The sequence below is a fragment of the Aspergillus pseudotamarii genome (assembly GCF_009193445.1).
Source record: "Aspergillus pseudotamarii strain CBS 117625 unplaced genomic scaffold BDV38scaffold_51, whole genome shotgun sequence".
Classification (NCBI taxonomy): domain Eukaryota; kingdom Fungi; phylum Ascomycota; class Eurotiomycetes; order Eurotiales; family Aspergillaceae; genus Aspergillus; species Aspergillus pseudotamarii.
The window spans coordinates 141,624-161,850 of record NW_022475065.1 but is presented as its reverse complement, the minus strand read 5'-3'; the positions used below and the strand labels follow the sequence as shown (position 1 = coordinate 161,850).

Below are 20,227 nucleotides of genomic sequence, written 5' to 3'. Positions count from 1 at the left end.
TAATCGACCGTTTACATTTGGATCCATGGCACGTGATCATGATGGGCCAATCACGTTTTGAACATTTTACTATCACCCACATAAGAATATGAGAATACTTAATCATTGGACAACACTCATGCTGCAGGTGCCAATACATATGCAACTGGACTCTTAGGATGTAAATCAAGGATGTTTTCGCTTGTCTATATGTTGTCTAAATATCCAGTAGACTCATGCATTTCAGTATGTTTACAACGACTCATCCTTCCAAAATATGCGTCCTTCAAAGAGGCGACGGGCTGTCCGGAAAACGGTAGCAGCCGAAAGTGCTCCATTATGATCAAAATCTGCTCCAACCAGTATATTGCCACTGGCATGTCCGATGCTGATACCCGCCTTATCCACGGGTTGTTTGCTAGCCACATCTGCCACGGTACTCCCCTGGACTCGAGCGGCAGACGCCAGAGCCAGAGCCACTGTGATAGGGACCGCCTTATGAGGTTGCCCGACGGAGATTGACCGGGCGAGAACATCCACGTCACTAGCAGTCTGTTTCTGTTGGATCGCTCGCCCATTTTCGGGCGGGGTTGACACTAGACAGATTTTGGTACGCTCCCAGGAACAGTCTCTGGTGTTGATGCTAGGCCCACCTTCACTCCTGCTTGACGACGGATTGAATCCAGACGTACTAGTAAGTCTGGATGCGCTTCTATTTCGTCAGGGGTCAGAGTACCATCCACGCCGAGGTCACTGGCCCGGGCAAAGGTACAAGGGTTGGCAACATCAATGCATGTTGCTGCTACCCCATCGAATGTACCAACTACATTCCCCGTTGGAAGTAGTTTCCCGGTTCGAGACCCAGCTGGGCTCAAGAAATCGAGTTTAATGCGTGCTGCTGTGCTTGCAACGCCATCGATGGAGAACGTAACGGTGAGGAGTATCAGAGCTGAGACCGAGATTGGTATTGCGGTTTGTCGTACTGTAAGCACTGTAGCACATACGTACTGAACACTATCATATTGTCTGGTAGTCCTTTAGAGTACATTGAGACAAACCTGTCAAGTATGGAACTTGGGACCTATCTGGCCCCTTTGTCCTCTTGCAATATTGTTGATCGTTATTCTTTGACCAGGGATAACATGTTATTAATATTATCCGTTTGGAAAACGCTTGAGGCGGCTTCACCATCAACAACTGGAAAAGTCGCACGAATGACTTTGCCCGTGTTAGTGTTATGGATCCGTACTGATGCATCAGACGCGTCGGAAGACACCTGAACAAGCTTAGAATCAACGGCAAAGGGACCAGCTGCACTGATCATGTTCCCACAATTGCTTGAGTAATCAACATCTGGTTCCTTGACTCCCAGGGAAACGAAAGTGTAGTCGACGTCAGCTTCTGGATGTTGTGACTTGCCGACGATGCAAATTTTGGAGAGACTAGAGATACCTCCACCAAGCCCATCAAGCTGGCGACCGTAAGGGTCGGGACCGCCAATCACATCCAGAAAAATAGGATCCCAAGACTTTACATCACGAGGTAGATCTTCCTGTCGGAAGAAGACCGCCCTCGAGGTGCCTCCTCGATAGTAAGCTGCAGGAAGAGCGCGCTGTTTCTTCATTCGTAATTGCTCAGTTTGTTGCTGGCATAGATTATGAGAATGAGAAATCCATCGTCTGGCAGAAAACCCTGAGATAGACAGATGCCCTGAGAGACGCTTTGGAAAGGGTGTTGCGCGTGATAGCATCCCGGTCAGGATAGTGTCAAGGTGCGGAAAGAAGAAATGACAAATACAATCTAACAAGGCATGGAGTATTCAATGAGACTCTCTTCAATGCCTTTGTCGGTCAGAATTGAAGTTTCATATAAGATGACCTTTGGTCGGCCGTGGATGTCGGTCGAGCTTCGGATAGATCCGATACAGAGTCAGATGATCTCAACCCTATATGGAAGTTGAACCATTTTTTGCCCTATAGAGTAGATCCCATTGAGACGGACCATCTGCAAGATAGATTATGATTACAGGGGATATATCAAGGCTATTATTGGACATGATAGGAGCCAAGCATTGCTACCAACATTGGGGCCATGCCAGTATTCCCCTCGCATTTCAATGTCTCTGCGTAGTTACTCAGTCCAAGCTTTGCTTGATTATATACGGCCAATACCAGATTCATCTACAGCTAACCTTTCTCTTCGGATGGTTCCGTTTCCCCAAGTTGCAGCAGAATCTGGGGAATTTGACATCTAGGGCTATACTACGTTGCGGGGTCTCGGCACTTCATATCAGTAACATAAAGGTGCAATCACTCTCAGCCTGATGCCTTGCTCCGCAACACCAAGTACGTGTGAGATCCTGGGCTGATAGTTTGCCCTTACTTCTTTGTCCTCGTGTACGACAAACATCTACAACAATGACTCGTTCTACTACCTCGCTTGTGAAGTATATTCATGCTATCCGTGATTCTCCACGGGAGATATATAATCATAACCTCGCTGTTGTGGTTGTCTCATTTGCCCTCTGTGGCTGTGCGAAGGGTATGTTGTCTGACTGAAGATCTCACTGATTATACTTCATCTGGTCCTGACCGCTCGTTTATTCATAGGTTGGGACGAAGGATCTGCATCTGCTATCACACAGCTCGAGTCTTTCAAGCGCATGTATGATTTGGACAACAACACAATTTCTAATATTGTCTCGTTCATCAATCTTGGGGCGGGCGTCGGTGCTTTGCTCTCCTTCTTACTGAATGACCGCATTGGTCGCAGGTGGTCGATGCGACTTTACCAGTTGGTATACATCATCGGCTCCTTGATATCTTGCTTTTCCTATGGCAATGTTGGGGTCCTCTACGCTGGCCGCCTAATTGCCGGCCTGGGAATCGGGGCATTGACTGTGGTAGGCCCTATGACAATTGCAGAGGTGGCACCCAAGGCCACAAGAGGTCCCAGGACTCTGTTATTCAATGTCTGCATGCTTTCTGGGCAGGCGTTGGGTGTTTTTACGGTGTATGGCTGCTCCAAACACATATCACCAGCGAAAAACCTTCAGTATCAAGTTCCCTGGTTTATCCAGACCTTTGCTCCGTCAATCAGTGTCATCCTCTCCTTCTTTGCCGTCGAGTCCCCTCGCTGGATCATTTTGAGCAATAAACGACAAAGCGCCCTTGCTAGCCTGCTACGTCTTCGAGGTCTACCCGCAAACCACCCTTACGTGGACACTGAATATAATGAAATGGTGCGGCAAGTAGAAGAAGAAGACACTTCTCTTGGGCCAACCAGCTCTCTGAAGATAGTCAAGGAAACGTTTTTCATTCGCAGCAATTTACGCCGCGTGCAGCTCTCCCTTGTGGCATATATTCTCGCACAGATGTCGGGGGCGAATTCAGTAACAAACTATTTACCATCGATCTTCGGAATGGTAGGTATCAAAGGATCTGGAGCCAAAGTCTACACTACAGGTCTATATGCAGTTACAAAGCTCATATTCTGCGTGGCTGCCTCGCTATGCTTCGTTGATGTGCTGGGTCGGCGCAAGTCTCTCATGGCCGGTATTACCATTCAGATCGTTTGCCACTCTTATTTGTCTGGATATCTGAGGTTCTTCACTAAAGAGCCTTCAACTATGCCCAAAGGAGCTTCAGATGTGGCCATTGCCTTCACATACACTCATGCCTTGGGATGGGCAATTGGACTATACACGCTGCCTTATCTCTTTGGTGCCGAGCTGTGGCCTGGCCGGATTCGCTCCTTTGGGGGTGCTCTGTCTCAATGTTTCCATTGGCTTTTCTATTTCGCCATCACAAAGGCAACACCTTCTCTACTGACTGGCCTTCACACATGGGGTGCGTTCGTATTGTTCGCCGGGTTCTGTATTGTTGCGTTCGTATACACCTTCTTCCTGGGTCCCGAGACTAGCGGTCTAAGCCTCGAGAAAATAAACAAGATCTTTGAGCGACCTCTCTACCGACTGGGTCAGCCGTTGACTCCTGAGAGACGGAATGATGAGGAGAATAATGAAGAGTAGGTCTCCAACTCGATTTAGGTTTTTTGCATATTGCTAATGTCGAATCGCAGCGAGAAGCAGAGTACCAGGTACATCGAACGTGTATAGGTTATAGCTAGTTTATAGTTGCATGTTTTAGATATGGCCAATGATTTATTTGGTGGTGTAGCTTTAGTATCCAGTGGATTGAGTTAAATACTAGACGAATTACCAGTTATGCACCCAATCCATTCTGCATTTTTTGAGTATAACGTATTCTGCTTCCATTCTCTTCTTCCTCAAATCCCACTTAACTAAATGATGATGGTTACAATTGTCCAAGATTTGGTGCGTCTCGCTTTGATTTATTATATTCTGAGTGTGAATATACCGGAAATTTGATGATAATCTTGTACTTGCTAAGAAACTTTCAAGTCTAGTATCGGTTTGCGAATTCCTTCACCATATCTCCAAGCCCAACCATGCAGATGGTAGCCCAGCCAGCAACACCGATTCGTGGCACAACACCTCGGAAGAGACCCTGGAGGCCTGAAGTGCGAAGAATCTTCTTTAGGGTAGACATCATTGTAGGACGAGCTGTTCGGCCGGGCTCCTCTTTCATTGACTGCATTTCCACTCGAAGGACCTGTTCATGTTTCTCAGCATATCACCCTCGAACAGCTTGGGATACGTGCCAATTAACCTCGAACGGCTGTTTCCAGCAACTCAGAGTACCCCCAATCGTGGAGGCTAGGATCTTCTCACCAAAGCCAAACTTCTCTTCTTTTCCTTTCCCGTTCATCCAACGAATACGTTCCTCTGCAAATCGTGCGATCCCAATCCTCGATGACCAGCCGGTGATCTGGCGTAATGCAACGGCGTTTACTCCCTTATTCACCCCTCGAATTCCCTGTTCGTGAATGATTTTGAAGAATATCTCAAAGGTCCCCGGCACCTTAGCGCCATTTACCGAAATCTTTGTCCGTGTCACTTCTACAGTCTTCATGCAAGTGGTCATTCCCATGGTCTAGTAGGCTTGTGCAACTCCGCCCCCGATTCCACCTAGGGCACCACAGACAGCGGGCGAAGCACCGAGCTTCATTTTAGCATGTTACTCAATCTCAGTAGACGTGATGATGAGTATTGCCCCTTTGGTAGAAGCTTCCAGCCAAGCCTGTGAACCAGTTCTCCTGTTAGCATGCCTAGCCAAGCCTATGGTTAGATTTCTATATCTTACCCAAGGTATCAGGCCTTGGTAAAAGGCAAGTGGTCCCCCGCGGAGCCATGTATTCTGTACTGCAGCCCTTAATGTGTCATGCCTGTTGGCAGCGAGCTAATGCGTTTAATGGGGTGTTAATGATTTGGCTCTAGTTTGTGCCTCCGCAAATACTAAACGTAACCCACTATATCAGAGGCAACTCACATGTGTTTTCAGAACCTCCATCGGTTGACCAAGAGTTGTAACTATAATCGCTGTTAGAACACCAACTTGATAATATATTAAACCGATATCACTTGCCCTGAAAGATATTCATCAAGGCTCCAACCCCTAAGTTTCGGAGAGGAATCTTTCTCTTTCTCTCGCCTGCCTCTTCTAAAGGAAGAGCAACATGGCCCTTTGGTAATGAACTTTGCACATCCATTGTCCGCTTGGTATGTTGTGGAGACACAATGACTGACGTCCAAGTAATCTGGTCAAACGCAAACCCGATCACAGCTGAGAAGAAACCTTGTACATATGACCATCTGTCTGTTTCGAATTGAGCTATTTTCGGTTTAAATCGCTCTTCTACTTGCAATTGGACAGACTTATAGACAAATTAAGATTATACCAGCGTTGCTATTTCCGTATCTCAATGTGTTGGAGAGAAGAGAAAAGGATCGGAAGCATCCGATATGAGCAATTCTTCCCGCAATTTTCGGGAACTGCGACCGGTCTGGAGAAGTGGACCATGTGCGCCCAAGGTATATGTTACTATGAATGATGCTGCATATTTGCTCGGTGTTTATGTTGATTCTTGACTCTTGTATACCTTGACCAGCATTCAATGCAGACGCTGCCTCGGGCCAGTAGATCAGTCAAGATGTATCAGATTACCCGAAGCACAATGGGCACCGTATCCTCCATAGTACAGACGAAACATCCGACGCACAGCTTTAAACCTGGGAAAGACTTCCAGACAAAGTAAGCAGTCTTAAGGAATATCGAAGGAAATAAGGAACAGGATCTTAGAACACCTCTCTTACCAGTGGGCGCTTTCGATACTCATGTCCACGTCTTCGATGCCAGTCTGGGTCCATATGCCCCGGGTCGAGCATACACACCGGAAGATGCTCCTTTATCAAGGCTAGTTGCTTTCAATGAACATCTAACACAAGACGCTCAAGTGGGGAATCTGGTCCTCGTGCAGCCATCACCTTACAAGACCGATTGCACAGTATTGCTACAATGCTTACGAGACTTACAAAGCCGCAATATCAATGCGCGTGCTATTGTGGTAATTGATCTGGATAGTGTGACTGACCACACCTTGGAGGAGATGCATCAGCTCGGTGCTCGAGGAATACGCTTGAATTTCCAAGCGGACGGCCGTGAAGTCGACCTAAGCTGGCGGATATGCTACACAAAACTACCCGACGCATTCAACACCTTCCGGGCTGGATGGTTCAGCTTTATGTTCCGGTCTGGGTATGGGATGGTAGGTTTTTATTGCTAGTGGATTGTATTTGAGCCTATTTGTTAATGGCCGTACCTAGCTCTATATGATTCTATCCTCGATTTGCCGGTCCCCGTCATCGCAGACCACGTGGGAGGAGCACTGGGCCGGTCGAAGTTGTCGCCGGAATTCCAAGAATTACCCTTATCGCAGCCTGGCTTTTCATCTCTTACCTCCCTAGCGAAGCATGGGCGTGTGATAGTCAAGATATCCGGCTTGTATCGTTGTTCCAGGGACTCTGCATCTACTTAAAGTGATATGAAACCCATTATCGAGTCACTGGCGCATGATGTGCCGGATCAGTTGGTCAGGGGTAGTGACTGGCCACATACGGGAGACGGTGCGGCTCGCTTAAAGAATCCGGATATCAATGTAAAAGAAGGGTTTCGTTCAATTGATAATCTTGGGATTCTGCGAAGTTTGAGAGACTGGGTGGGTAGTGAACAGGCCTGGGAAAAGTTGATGAGGGATAATCCAGCTCGGTTCTATAGGTGAAATGCCTATTAGTGATATAATGACCTGTTGTATTCTTCTTGTATCCAAGATGTTACTAATAACTTATTATACGAAATAATATCATTCTTTTAGGTACTACCAGGTACAAATGATACTGCAATAGTGAACGTGAGCAAAGAATAGGACTATTCCATTGTGTATAAACCCACTCTCATATCATTAGGAAGAAGTTCATAGTACACTGGTTAAGTATAGTCGGGCCTTGAATCCGCATACTTCTCCTTGTAGACCGAAGGCTGGCTTCCGCCGGGGTTTGCCTGGTGCCTGTTAGCTCTTAGAGCTAAGCCATGGATAGGGAATCCATACCAAGTAGAGGAGTCGATTGCCGGGAAGATAATAGAGCAAACCTTCCCTTTCTCGTTTATTTTGATGAATGTGGATCCGGGTAATTGTTCTTAGGTGTGGCGTGGGGGGAACTTTTGGGACTCTATACTCGCGACGGATGCATCCGAGAATGATGGCGACTGCGAACTTACTAACGAGAGCTCGACAATAACTAAATACATTGAAATATAACCATAGTTAGATTCGCGAGATCTTCTCTATGCTCTGTGGGGTAACTTGAGGCTCCCTCTTTCTTGAAAGAATGGCGAACGAGATGGTCTCTTTAGCAATGCGACCCAGGATTTCCTCACAACATAGCCCGAGGCATTGGCTGAGGTCAAGGTCGCAGATTCATAGGTGGTTTGCCTCAGAAGCTTCACCTAGTACAGCATCTTTAAGTCGATTTGAGTGATATCGGCATGTTGACTTGCAGAAGTTTACGCGCAAAGTCAACGAGATCCGCCGTCGGTAGGTGCTATTCTTCCAAATTGTGTCCGCTCAAATCAGTGCCCGAGATTCGAATGCACATTAATCACAGCTCATTATAGTTTGGATCGACCGTTGACCTACGCTGGAAAGGTTCTCTATGCCCATCTGGATGACGCCTCAAACGATGAGAATATAGTATGGGGGAAAACACAGCTGAAATTGCGACCTTTACGAATCGCCTGCCAAGATGCTACTGCTCAAATGGCTCTCATCCAGTTCATGTCTGCAGGACTTAAATCTACTGCGGTTCCAACAACGGTACATTGTGACCATCTGATTGTTAGTCGGGATGGCGAGACCGAGGATCTTCCCCGGGCTCTCGAGGCTCACCAAGAGGTGTACAACTTCATAGAAAGTACCTGTCAAAGATATAATATGGGCTTCTGGAAGCCTGGTGCTGGAATCATTTATCAGATTGTGCTCGAAAATTATGCTTTCCCCGGTGGTATGATGGTTGAAACTGATTCTCATACCCCAAATGCTGGAGGTATGGGTATGATTGTGATTGGAGTTGGTGGTGCCGATGCAGTGGACGTCATGGCTGGTCTACCGTTGGAGCTAACAGCACCTCGTGTTCTCGGCGTTAGATTGACCGGAGAACTTACTAAATGGGCGTCTCCCAAAGATGTAATCAATAAGCTAGCCAGCCTTATATCTGTCAAGGGAGGGACCGGATCCATTGTCGAATACTTTGGGCCAGGCACAAAGGGACTCTCGGCGACTGGAATAGCCACAATTTGTAATATGGGGGCTGAGACTGGTGCTACCACGTCCATCTTCCCTTACTCTCCTCAGATGGCAGCATATCTTCGTCCAAACCACAGGCCGGACATGGCTCAAGCGGTCGAGTCGGTCTCCCATGAGTTGCGCGCTGGCCATGGGGCAGAGTACGATCGCGTCATTGAGATTGACTTGTCAACCTTGGAACCGCAGATCAATGGACCCTTCACCCCAGATCTTGCTACTCCACTGTCCAAATTTCAGTCGGCTGTGAAGGCGAATGAGTGGCCAAAGCTCACGGCTGGTCTGATCGGATCCTGTACCAACTCCTCATTCGAAGATATGACACGCGCCGCTAGTGTTGCTCAACAAGCATTGGATGCTGGCCTCAAACCAAAAGTGCCTCTACTGGTGTCTCTCGGCAGCTTGCAGACTCGGCGAACACTCGAAAACGCTGGGGTTGTTGATGTCCTCGAAGCAGTTGGGGCAACGATGCTGACCAACGCCTGTGGTCCTTGCTGTGGCTCCTGGGACCGTACTGACATGCCAAAAGTAAGTATATCTTGCCCTGATTACGCTCCGTATACTGAGATGATCACCTCCTAACAAGCGCTCAAAGGGGACGCCCAACTTCATCATCACTTCATACAATCGTAACTTTTCCGGTCGTTTAGATTCTAACCCAGCAACCCACGTATTCCTTTCCTCTCCCGAAGTTGTCATGGGCAAGATATTCTCCGATAATCTTTCTTTAAATCCTAATGTAGACAGTCTGACAACTCCTTCCGGGGAGGAATTTCGCTTTACTCACCCTGTTGGTCAGTCACTCCCCAGTCGGGGATATGAAGATTCAGATCCTGCATACCTAGCCCCTCCTATAGGTGACCGCAGTCATATACAAGTTCAGATTTCTCCCTCCTCTCAACGTCTGCAGAAGCTCGCCCCATTCAAACCTTGGTCCGGGAATGATTTTGAGGATTGTCTCATTCTCATCAAAACCAAGGGCAAGTGCACCACCGACCACATCACCCCTGTCGGCCCTTGGTTCCGTTTTCGGGGCCACCTCGAGAACATCGCCAACAACACCTTGATCGGGGCAGTCAACGCGGACACCGAGCAGGTCAATCAGATCCGCAATCGCTTGACAAGTGAAGACGGCGGCGTGCCCGACACGGCCCGGGACTACCAAGCCAAAGGTCGCCCTTGGGTGGTGATTGCCGACCATAACTACGGGGAGGGATCTTCCCGTGAACACGCCGCTCTCCAGCCTCGGTACCTTGGAGGCGTTGCTATCATCGCTAAGAGCTTTGCACGTATTCATGAGGCCAATCTGAAGAAGCAAGGCATGTTGCCACTGACGTTCGCCGATGAAGCGGACTATGATCGCATTTGCTCTTCGGATCTTGTCAGTATTAAGGGTCTGGCCGCCCTGGCTCCTGGTCAACCGCTCACAGTGTTGGTAACTCCCACAGAATCATCTAAGAGAATCATGGCAGGTGGAGGTTTCTCATTCGTTTACCCAGGAGCAGACTGAGTACTTTAAGGCTGGAAGTGCACTTAATCTGATGTCCAAGCACCTTTCCTAGCCTATCGTTTGGGAGAAGGCTTTCACTTGTGTACCATAAACAATAAACACTCAGGGATCCGGAGACTTTATTCCGACTGTGGGGAAATTTGTTTCAGAGTTGGCAGATCCTCCCCACATTGACGTAAGAGTTAGGTTTAAATCTATAGTTCCCCTTTCTATAGATGCATTCTAGCCCTACGGAGTATAACTCTTAAGCTTTCCAGGTGGCTCGAAATTAGACTTAATGGCGAACCCACAGACAACGATCGAGTGCAAATGCTAGTATTGGGACAACAGCATCGGCAGCTTTACGTTGACCAGCTGAAACTCCTCCCTGTTGTCCTAACTAATCCTCGTACTATGCGCTTCCGCTCATCGCCCTTTCCCGCAAGCTTTAGAATCCTTGCAGCATATTGTTTCGGGGATGTTCCCTCCTGGTACCCGTTCGGCTTCTTTTGGAGCGCCTGTTATTGTCATGGAGTATCCAAGGAATGAAACTCTCCTTCCGAATGAACATTTCTGTGATCGCTTTATCCAGCTGTGTGAGGCCTACTAGTGTCGGACAGCAGATAGATGTGAGAACACCACCTGAATCTTAGGCGTGTCGATTTGTACGCGGTATGCTGATTGAGATATCCTCGCACAAAGAATGATTCCGCTGAGATGGTCTAGCTCAACTTATTTCTGGCGCAATTATATGCCAATCCAAAGGATTCTTGCAGTAGGTTCGAAACCTAGTAATCCATGCGATCTATCCATGATATCATCTATTCCACGTCTGCCGCCCCAGAAATTCGACTACCAAAGGAATTCTACGACAGCAGCGTCATTGGGATGGTTGACAAGATCGCTTAAGAAGAAAGGTATGGTGCGAAATTCTAAAATAGCGAAACGCGACGGGTTTGAATCGGACCTCTCTTGGGGGACGTTACCGAGAGCCTTGTGGCTTGAGGCAGAGAGATCGGCAACAATGGAGACTTTAGAACAAAAGCTCTTCTTTGATGGCACTCATTATTCTGCCCTTGGAGCCATTATGGCATCTCTGGGGTCATGAGAAAATGACTACCATATGGACCTGCCCTTGCTGTTGAGATTCCGGGAGGATAGGAAGGGTGAAACCCAGATTCCAGGGCATGCACATCAGCAGGATAATAGAAACTTTTTACCCTCCTCTAGTTTGTCGAACTCAAACTCCATTGCTGGAGCCGAGCAGAAAGCTCGTTAGAGCAATCATTATGTTCGACTCCGGCATTATGGCTATTCGCTGGTGGGCCGGGATTGGAATGGAAATGACAGCTTTGCGCTTTAGTGAGCGTACCTACTTTTGATCATTTCTAGTTCACACTGACGTGTGATCAATCTACGGAGTATAGTCTGGGTCCAAAGAGGTTGTGGACCGTCTCACGCCGGAAAACTGGGGACAAGCATGTATGGAGAACCTGCATGGGCCGTGCTTCCCTCGAGAGGTGGAACCGGCTAGACATTAAATCCTTCCATGTTGTTAGGCTAGCCCCATTGGGAAAGATAGAGATTTCTCCAGCTCGTGTTTGAATATCATGCTTTTCTTCAATATGCACACAATCAAATATGTATTCCAATCATGATGAATTGAAGATCAATTCATATTGCAGATGAGGGCCGGAAAAAGGGATCATCCGGTACGTACTCCGAACATAGACATGACTGCTAGCGGTACCTCACGGGTGACTCGTCTCGGAAATTTAATCCGCTGATCTTCAATCTGGACAGCACAACGGATTGATGATGCGAGTTTGTGTCATGTTCAAATTGCCAGTCACCGTTCCACCAGTCCTATCTGCTTTCGAGAGCGCCTCGATATATTACGATTGGTTTGCATATTACACGACATGCAGGTCCAATATTCACATTGTTCAACAATCGAAATTGAGTACTCTGTCGAGCTCCGGATGAGGATGACAGAGAGAGGTTATAGGGTATTTCGTAAGCTGCCAGCGACCGACGACGTACACCACTATCATCAATTGTTTAGGGAGCTTCTGGTGGACGACCGACGGACGAGACTCTCTTGTAGCAAGATAGGTAGATAATTCCAAACCTGGACTTCTCCCGGATACTCGTTGATAGAGCGCTGATGGACAGGGGCTGGCAAGTAGGACATGGAGGAAATCTGGGAGTGAACATGGTTAATGCAGATTAGTTCAATCAAATACCAGCCTGACGTATTCGCTTTAGTCCCCTTCCTTTCTCGCATTCGACTCCATTCCGTCGCACAAAACCAGGCTGTTTGTTCAGAGATGTGAGGCACGGGTTTCACACGCTCGCTGGCTGCCCTGCAAGGCTGAGGAAAGCATTGCTCGTCGAGTAACCTTCTGCGTCCAGCAACCCGGAAAGATGAGCAAGGCGGGCACTTTATTTGCGTGCAGTTTGCCTCCGAGACTGCATACGGGGTCGGGGTCAAGTGTACCTGAAGGTAGTCAGAACGATAGCGACCGTAGGTACTAGTAGTAGTAGGTTAGTCGGTAAGTCGTAGGGACGGTCACCTGAGGAAAAACTATTGCTCCGCTTTTGGAGAGAAATCAATTCCAAGTTCAATAAATTGATCCAATGCCTTCGGAACATAATTCCTCGCCAATCAAAGGACTTTCCCAACGCACAACCGCTGGGGCAGCTGCTGAACAGGACCCATTTGTTCAAACATTCGGCCGAATCATAACCTAGTTCGGGTTTATAATCTTTTAAAACCCCCCTTCCTGCCATGGCAAGAGGGCTCGCCGGTGTGAATTGCTTTCACCCGCCGCTTTTCTTTCCTTCCTTTTCCATTCTCCCTCTCTCCCGTTTTCTTCACCCCCCTTTTTCGACTAATGTAGTTGGGTTGTTTCTCAAAAGCCTCAGCGCTGAGGACTAATCACTTCCTTAAACGTACAACATGCTTTCCCTATGAGACTTCCCAAGATTTGCCACGATGTTCCATGCAAGAGCGAACGAAACATCATAACATTCAGGGATGCATCGAGGACAGGTCCGGGAATGGACCCGTAAATGTTACACCGAGAGTTCGACTGTGAGACTGACATCACCCGAGCAGGACACGAGAGGACGAGTTCTGGAGGTAAGCAACAGGCAGCTATTCCACTGGTCTTCATTATAATGTTAAGTTTCACTAGCTTCAGTCCTGATTCTAGCCTGTTGATGATCGTTGCGCACATTAACAAGGCATGGCTCTGGAAACGCCTAAAAAGCATACCTCCAAGGCTCTCTGTCTTGTCCGCCTCAAGACACCTTCAGGCGTCCCTAGGTATCAACGGTTGTATGTAGATCCACAGCATAGTAGAATGACACGCAGAACTTTCCAGTGTTTGATGTTTCCTGCAACTGCTCAAATAAATGAGCTTGTGACAACTGCTGAGGAAAAGAGAATATGTCGAGTTCAAGTTGTTGATATCTCTCAGGAAGTCATTTCTCCGGTAATGACCCCTTCTTGGACTGCTGATGACCTCTGATAGACAGATGATCACTTTACGCCTAATCAGATCTCTGGGCTATCATCTTGATGGACACACACTAAAAGAGCCATCCTGAAGATGTGTCTCGAAAACTATTCATTCTTTGAGAAGAAAACACGAGAATCGGACACCGACCTACAAGGCCTAGCTAAAGGAAGTTCCACCGTCGGAGCTTTCCAACACTGATGCCCAAATCGCCTGAGTATTTTGGCTATTCAGCCTAACGTCGTTCTATATCCCTACTAGGCGCCTGCTTCCTTGCACTTATATCCATATTTGCTAAGCTAGTCATGCACTCGTTATGTTCCATGACCCTCGTGCGTGAGTGAATACTTTTCTCCGCCACTGGATCTATGGGAAGATGATATGGCAAGAGCGACGCACATATGCGGCAACATTGTTATGGCGTAAATCGTCCTTCGCCCTTCAATTACTTCGTTCTCGTGGGTGTTGGTGTCTCTGTTCGATGTGCAGAGAAATTCGTTGTCGGAGAGCGTGAGTTCTAAGAAAGAAACAAAATCTGTTCGCTTCTCACTCGATGCAAATGGCTTAAATCGAGCAGCGAGTGTATACCAAGGTGATATTAGGCCGATGGACTTTGACTTCACAGCGCTCAAACAAACAAACGTTCCGTGGATTAATTCCTGTGCCCTAGTTAATCGTGAGGTTTAGTGGCTGTCGAAGCTCCAATTGACGGCAGTGATGATACAGCCCTCTAGTGACACATTTGTCGCCTGAGTGTTTTCACGCTAAACGCCACACCATGATTCTAGAAGCTTCTCGAACTCTCGTGCCGTTGCACGGCCCTGCAATTGAGGGTGGCAATGATGCTTCTTGCACCCTGAGACCGATGTGAATAGGTCACTACAAGCGACATGACAGGGTGGTAGTACTAATGCACTTGTCTAAAAACCATCTCAGTTCATGATATGAACTCGGAGTCCGATGCTACTGCATCAGTGAACCAACCATGTTATAAAGGCATATGGCTCCTTCCTGCCTGAGGCTATCATGGGTATTTGGAACTTGTGCGACTATACAGCCATTGAAGTTAAGATGCAATTGTTGCCTCGGGGGGGGGGGAATCATTGGGTATAGCGAGGGCCTGCCTCCCTTGACCTCGCTGCCTTATATAATACGAGGTCCTGCCGTGAAATGTCATGGCTTCATTTTAAGGAGAACATGCTCAAGAAAGAAAGAACCAGAAAAAAAGAGAGAAGAAAGGGGGGGGAGAAAAAAAAGTATGAAGAAACACAACCACAACAGGGCCGCAGGTCGTCAATAAAGAGGGGGTAAAGAAAATTACACATAACAAAGAAGAGAAAGAAAGAAAGAAAAAGAATTCAAGGGGCAGAGACGCAAAAAAGAAAAAAACCCAACAATACCATAGCGGTGCCCAAAAATTTCCCCCTTTGCATTTTTTTTTTGATTGTTAGGTACAACCGTACCCTTTTGTCCTGAGCCTCTGTTGTTTAATACAGGGCTGGTACTCGGAAGGTATGTCCACGAGTATTGATACCTTGGTTACAAACTCGGAAGCGAGCCGACTCCCGCGCCAGTGAACACGGCAGTGAGCTCCAGCCTACCACAAGCCTTCCTGGCGCAGACTTAGGTCCCTCACTTTACCACCGCCAGTTTCATATGTATGTTTGTACGTACATTACCGTGGCTGACAGGAAACATCGCTGCTTCCCGTGTTTGTAAGCCACTTCTTAAGCCACTCTTAATGTTCAACACTTGCTCGGGCTTAGTGTGTTAACATCCAGGTTGTTCGCACTATCAGAGGGCCGGGACCAAGGGGGGTTGGCAAGATTTCCTGTGACAATGTCCGACCCCAACCGTCCTCCTCCCTTTCATTATCCGTCTTACACTTCTTCGTCTTCATCCGAGTATCCAGGAAATGAGGCGACTTTCAACGACTGGGCGGTGCCTCAGTATTCGCAGCCGTCCTATGCACCTTCCGTCAACTACGACATGGTAGCTGGTTTTGCGGAAAACCCCGCAGGTGCTTCGCCTATGTTTTCTGGTGAACGAGCTTTAAATTCCAAGGTAGCAATTCCCAGATCAGCAAACCCGAGCAACTGGACCAGCAGCGGACGGGTCAGTCGGGCATGCGAGAATTGTCGAGAACAGAAAGCCAAGTGTAGCGGGCATCGCCCGACTTGTCAGCGATGCCAAGAAGCCGGCACTCGTTGCTCGTATGGCGATCGGAAACGAGAGAAGATGGCCAAGTGGGTTGCGTGACGACTCGCGAAGATTAGTTTTTGGATTTCTGACGGTGGGTAATAGGCAACTGAGTGATCTGACAAACCAGAAGCATATTTATGAAGCCCTATTGGAAGATGTCTGCTCGAAGGTGGATTCGCAAACTGCCCAACATATCGAGCAGGTTGTAAATGAGGTAGGTCCTTCTTTTTCCCTCCGTACTCCCCGAGTTCGCTCTTTAACCAACGGTCCACAGCAACGCGCCGGCAATGACCAGGCATTTGGTCGCAAGGCCTCAGTCTCTCTATCCACTGTTAGAGGAGCTGATACTCCAGCTGATCCGGACCCTGATCCGATTTCCTCCTTAGTGGCGTTGGATTACATTAACGAAGATTTTAACCGTGATGAGAAGATACAAGCAATGGGTTTTGTAGGAGAACATTCCGAGATAACATGGCTTTACAGGTTGAGGCGAATGCTTGAGCGTTCCAGTCCGGTCACTCCCAGTCCGAAGGAAAGTTGGGATCGCCAGTCAGTTGCTTCTGTGAGCTTTTTCCTCGATGATTCGGACATCCCTGTCATAGATAATGTTGATCCCATGCAGCGGCCTTCGCAAACGCTTGCTGACCAGCTCGTGGATACTTACTTCTCCATCATCCACCCTTTCTTCCCGATTATCGGCAAGGCGATCTTCTTGAGGCAGTACAAGTCTTTCTACTCTACTCCTTTCGTGCGGCCAGGAAAAAGATGGCTGGCGATACTAAATCTAATTTTTGGTATTGCTGCGAGGTACTGTCACCAGATGCAGTCTGACGCCCGGGATACACCAGACGACGGGCCCTTATACTTTTCACGGGCATGGAAACTCAGTATGAGTGACGTGGCTCTTCTGGATCATCCGAATCTTCAACAGGTGCAAGTGGAGGGTCTAACATCGTTCTATCTCTTGTCGGTGGGACAAGTCAATAGGTACGTCTGGTCTGGTCGTAACCCAAAGCTTACGTCTAATTTTTCCGTTTATTACGCAGGTCGTGGAGAATATGTGGTACCTCGATAAGATCTGCCGTTATCATGGGGTTGAATCTACGCAACGAGAGCAGTATGGTTGTCCACACGTCTAAGGAGACTCGCTATCGCGTATGGTGGTCCATTTACATGCTAGATATCCAACTCTCTGTGATGACTGGTCGTCCGCCTCACTGCAGCAGCGACTTCTGTACTACACCCTACCCGGTGCCATTCCAGGAGGAAGAATTTCTAGATGATAACGTCGCTCAAATTATTATGGACAATGAGAGCCGTAACATCTTCATGGAGGCGCTATCCTCAAGGAACTCGACAAAATCTACCAGCGAAGTTACAACTTCAGAAGGCTTCGGGCCCGCAATGTCGTTCCAGGGTAAACAATATGGGCAAGCTGCCTACAATGCTGTGGACTCACTCACGCCGAATACCTCATTATATTTTCTTTGTCTCGTCGACCTAGGATTGATATTGCGAGAGTCTATTGACACATTATATGCTCCAGGAGCTGCTCGAAAGTCTTGGCGGGAGGTAGAAATAGCCATCTCCACACTGAACGGCAAAGTAGACACATGGCTCTCCCGGCTTCCGACAGCCTTCCACTTTACTCACGGTCACCAAGCGTTTGAGAGGCAGCGGTCATGTCTCGCCTTCCGTTTCTACAGTGCCAAGATCTTGATTACTCAGCCATGTCTTAGTCGTCTCACACGGAAGGCCCCGGGTGTTGAAATACCAGGAAATTTCTGTAATACAATGGCGGTTATGTGCGTTGATCTGGCCGGCCAAATGCTTGACCACTTACCCGATTCGCCGGAACCTTCATGGGTCTACCATGTCTCACCTTGGTGGTGTGTCCTGCACTTTCTCATGCAATCGACCGCTGTGCTTCTGACTGAGCTATTACTCCTTGCAAAGGAAGGAACTGTCCAACACAGGACGGCTTGGGAAAAAGTTTCCAAGGTGTCGCGCTGGCTAGCTGTGATGTCAACGAAAGACTTATCGTTTCAGCGGGCTCAACTCGTGTGTAGAGACCTACTTTCTCAGAATTCTTTGGAACCTGACATTAGAGTCTACGCGGACAATGACAAAAACTGACTGTTATGAAGGTCCCGAGATTTTCTACATTTAGAAAACTGGCGTACGCCTGGTTGGGGTCGCTATTGTGCCAGTGCACCCACATTAGTGTACACCGCCAGTCAACCTTGGAATTGTTGAATCGCCCCCTTTGTACCGAACACGACTACCCAACGGAGGGGGCATTAAGTGAAACCATTTCATTTGCCTTGTCGACGTAACAGGTGCCGTTCCAAACTTGAAATCCGAAAGATCTCAAGTCTTCGACAACTTGCTACGGTCCACTATGGTTGCACCTAGTGTATTGGAGCTGACTTCATGGTTCGGCAGGTGTGGATTCGTTCATGGTCTACCCATCTCGGGGGTCTTTCGACCAGATATTATATACCTTATCAATTCTCTCCATCTCAATTCTTCAGTTCTGATAATTTGTGCCGCCTTTCCCAAGTAACTTTCACTCCGGTGACAGGAGCAGACTGCCCGCCACCTCGACTCAATCTGAACTGATCAAGCAATATCAGTCATTAGATACACTGTGCTACTGTATAAGGTTATTCTTTTTCTTTTCTTTCCATTCCCCTCCCTCCCTCCCTCTCTACCTCTACTTTCCAGTTTTCTTGTTTTATTTACTTTTTTTTTTTCTCTTTTTATTTCCACTTCCCCTACCCATCGGGTATTGGTCCTTAGAGTAAGCACGATAAGGATCTACCAGTACATGAGTTAGGTGAAGTTAGAACATCTTATTATCCTCCGCTCTTGCGACTCGAAAAATCTTTTAGTAAGTGTTCGCTTGGCCTTACTAAGTAGGAAGTAAGTCACCAACAATTGACGCCACTTGACCAGGATCGTGCCTCTTGAATATGCAGAGCTCCACATCAGCTGATGACTTAAAGCAGATGTGCTTCACTAGTTAATGCCGCTCTTATTTTTCCAGGTAGACAGGGTGCTCTAGTGTGAAAAGCAGCTAGGGGGTCCCTAAGTCAAGGTCGCTGATCTCCTATCCAACCTGTGCAAAGTGGGGCTAATCTTTCCATCGATACACGCTGTCATTCGCTGGTGATTCGGCCCGTGGGAAAGGTTCCTTCTGGCCGGTACTCTCAGCGTCTTTCTTCTACTCTGTAAGTATTGATCTACCATTCCCTGACTTAACATTGGGTGACGGGCCATACCGTATGGCCCACCCTCCAAGCAAATACCAGCCGTTCGGTATCAGATCATCGGAGCCTTCTTTGCAGACACAATTACGCGACTCGTCTGGGAGAGATATTTAACATGGCAGCTGCCACTCACTTTATAAATCGGCACATATACTAGGATCTCTCATTTCAAGAATTCTTTAGTCATATTCAAGAATTAATTAGCTATCTACATCTATACCACCTTCGTGTCGAGTACGCAGGCGGCTGGGTTGCTTATCGACAGTGGGTTGGCCCGACTGTCTCAAGTCTCTCAAATGACTACGGAGAAGGGTTGGTATGGAACAAGTCTGGCACTAGCTACCGTCGATGAAGTAGATACATCGTACGTACTTACTACTTAGTATACTAAGGATACTCCGTACTACATAGAGGGTCACTGAGCGTTCCATGCGTTCAGACTGGGGTCCCAATCGGTTGGTTAACTAGCTAAAAGTTTCAGTCCCACAATGTTCTAGTAGTCTCGAGGAACTTCTCGCGAGTAGGATTGCGTGCGGATTAATATTCCACGTCAGAGACCGTATCAGTACGAAATTACTCCGTACAAGGGGCTATCTCAATGTATCGGCGGTGCCCGATCAAAATTTGGAAAGTCCCTCGATCTAATGATATGTGTGGGTTCGGTACAGATTACGCAACCTGACATCCACTAGTGCCACTGTATTGAATGGCTGTACCTTTAGGACCCAAATCCCGACACCTGTCTATTCAAACCCCGAGGCTGAGATTTTACGCCGGCCATGCCGATTATCTATCTATCTTTTGGGCTATTGCTTGCGGAGTGATTCAGTTGGGTGGGTAGGCCCATGGTTAGCTACCTAAACAAGTAGGTTGTTAGGCCCCAGTAGTCGGCGGCAGGCGTATAATCATATTTCGGTATGGGTTTAGGACGTCGATTTCATTATCCTTACTGCGCTAGGACACCCCACACATGTATGGGTGTA

At 47.7% G+C, this 20,227-nt stretch overlaps 5 protein-coding genes across 5 annotated transcripts; 4 read left to right on the top strand and 1 right to left on the bottom strand.

Annotated features, from left to right (window-relative positions):
* Positions 1 to 231: 231 nt before the first annotated feature.
* Positions 232 to 1,603, bottom strand: BDV38DRAFT_285627 (PrpF protein; the record flags this gene model as incomplete). Its single annotated transcript, XM_032060522.1, has 3 exons — positions 232 to 531; positions 594 to 961; positions 1,168 to 1,603. 3 exons carry the CDS (start codon positions 1,601 to 1,603, stop codon positions 232 to 234), a joined length of 1,104 nt encoding a protein of 367 aa, XP_031910738.1.
* A 793-nt stretch (positions 1,604 to 2,396) lies between these two features.
* On the top strand, positions 2,397 to 4,721 carry BDV38DRAFT_295244 (general substrate transporter; the record flags this gene model as incomplete). The annotated part of the gene is made up of 3 exons (XM_032062667.1): positions 2,397 to 2,520; positions 2,589 to 4,005; positions 4,631 to 4,721. 3 exons carry the CDS (start codon positions 2,397 to 2,399, stop codon positions 4,719 to 4,721), a joined length of 1,632 nt encoding a protein of 543 aa, XP_031910737.1.
* A 1,354-nt stretch (positions 4,722 to 6,075) lies between these two features.
* BDV38DRAFT_295241 (uncharacterized protein) lies at positions 6,076 to 7,697 on the top strand (the record flags this gene model as incomplete). The annotated part of the gene is made up of 5 exons (XM_032062666.1): positions 6,076 to 6,152; positions 6,201 to 6,483; positions 6,576 to 6,666; positions 6,725 to 6,902; positions 6,939 to 7,697. 5 exons carry the CDS (start codon positions 6,076 to 6,078, stop codon positions 7,177 to 7,179), a joined length of 870 nt encoding a protein of 289 aa, XP_031910736.1. The 3' UTR covers positions 7,180 to 7,697.
* Positions 7,698 to 7,943: 246 nt separating this feature from the next.
* BDV38DRAFT_273382 (aconitase family-domain-containing protein) lies at positions 7,944 to 10,319 on the top strand (the record flags this gene model as incomplete). Its single annotated transcript, XM_032057668.1, has 4 exons — positions 7,944 to 7,992; positions 8,150 to 9,285; positions 9,353 to 10,192; positions 10,230 to 10,319. 4 exons carry the CDS (start codon positions 7,944 to 7,946, stop codon positions 10,317 to 10,319), a joined length of 2,115 nt encoding a protein of 704 aa, XP_031910735.1.
* A 5,249-nt stretch (positions 10,320 to 15,568) lies between these two features.
* Positions 15,569 to 18,644, top strand: BDV38DRAFT_254482 (putative C6 transcription factor). Its single transcript, XM_032055331.1, has 4 exons — positions 15,569 to 16,016; positions 16,075 to 16,186; positions 16,247 to 16,959; positions 17,019 to 18,644. Exons 1-4 carry the CDS (start codon positions 15,610 to 15,612, stop codon positions 18,106 to 18,108), a joined length of 2,322 nt encoding a protein of 773 aa, XP_031910734.1. The 5' UTR covers positions 15,569 to 15,609; the 3' UTR covers positions 18,109 to 18,644.
* The last annotated feature ends 1,583 nt before the right edge of the window (positions 18,645 to 20,227 follow it).

Coding starts and splice junctions, on each gene's coding strand:
- BDV38DRAFT_254482 (XM_032055331.1), top strand. CDS start 15,610: ATGTCCGACCCCAACCGTCCTCCTCCCTTTCATTATCCGTCTTACACT. Junction 16,017..16,074: donor AAACGAGAGAAGATGGCCAA/GTGGGTTGCGTG, acceptor GGTGGGTAATAG/GCAACTGAGTGATCTGACAA. Junction 16,187..16,246: donor TCGAGCAGGTTGTAAATGAG/GTAGGTCCTTCT, acceptor AACGGTCCACAG/CAACGCGCCGGCAATGACCA.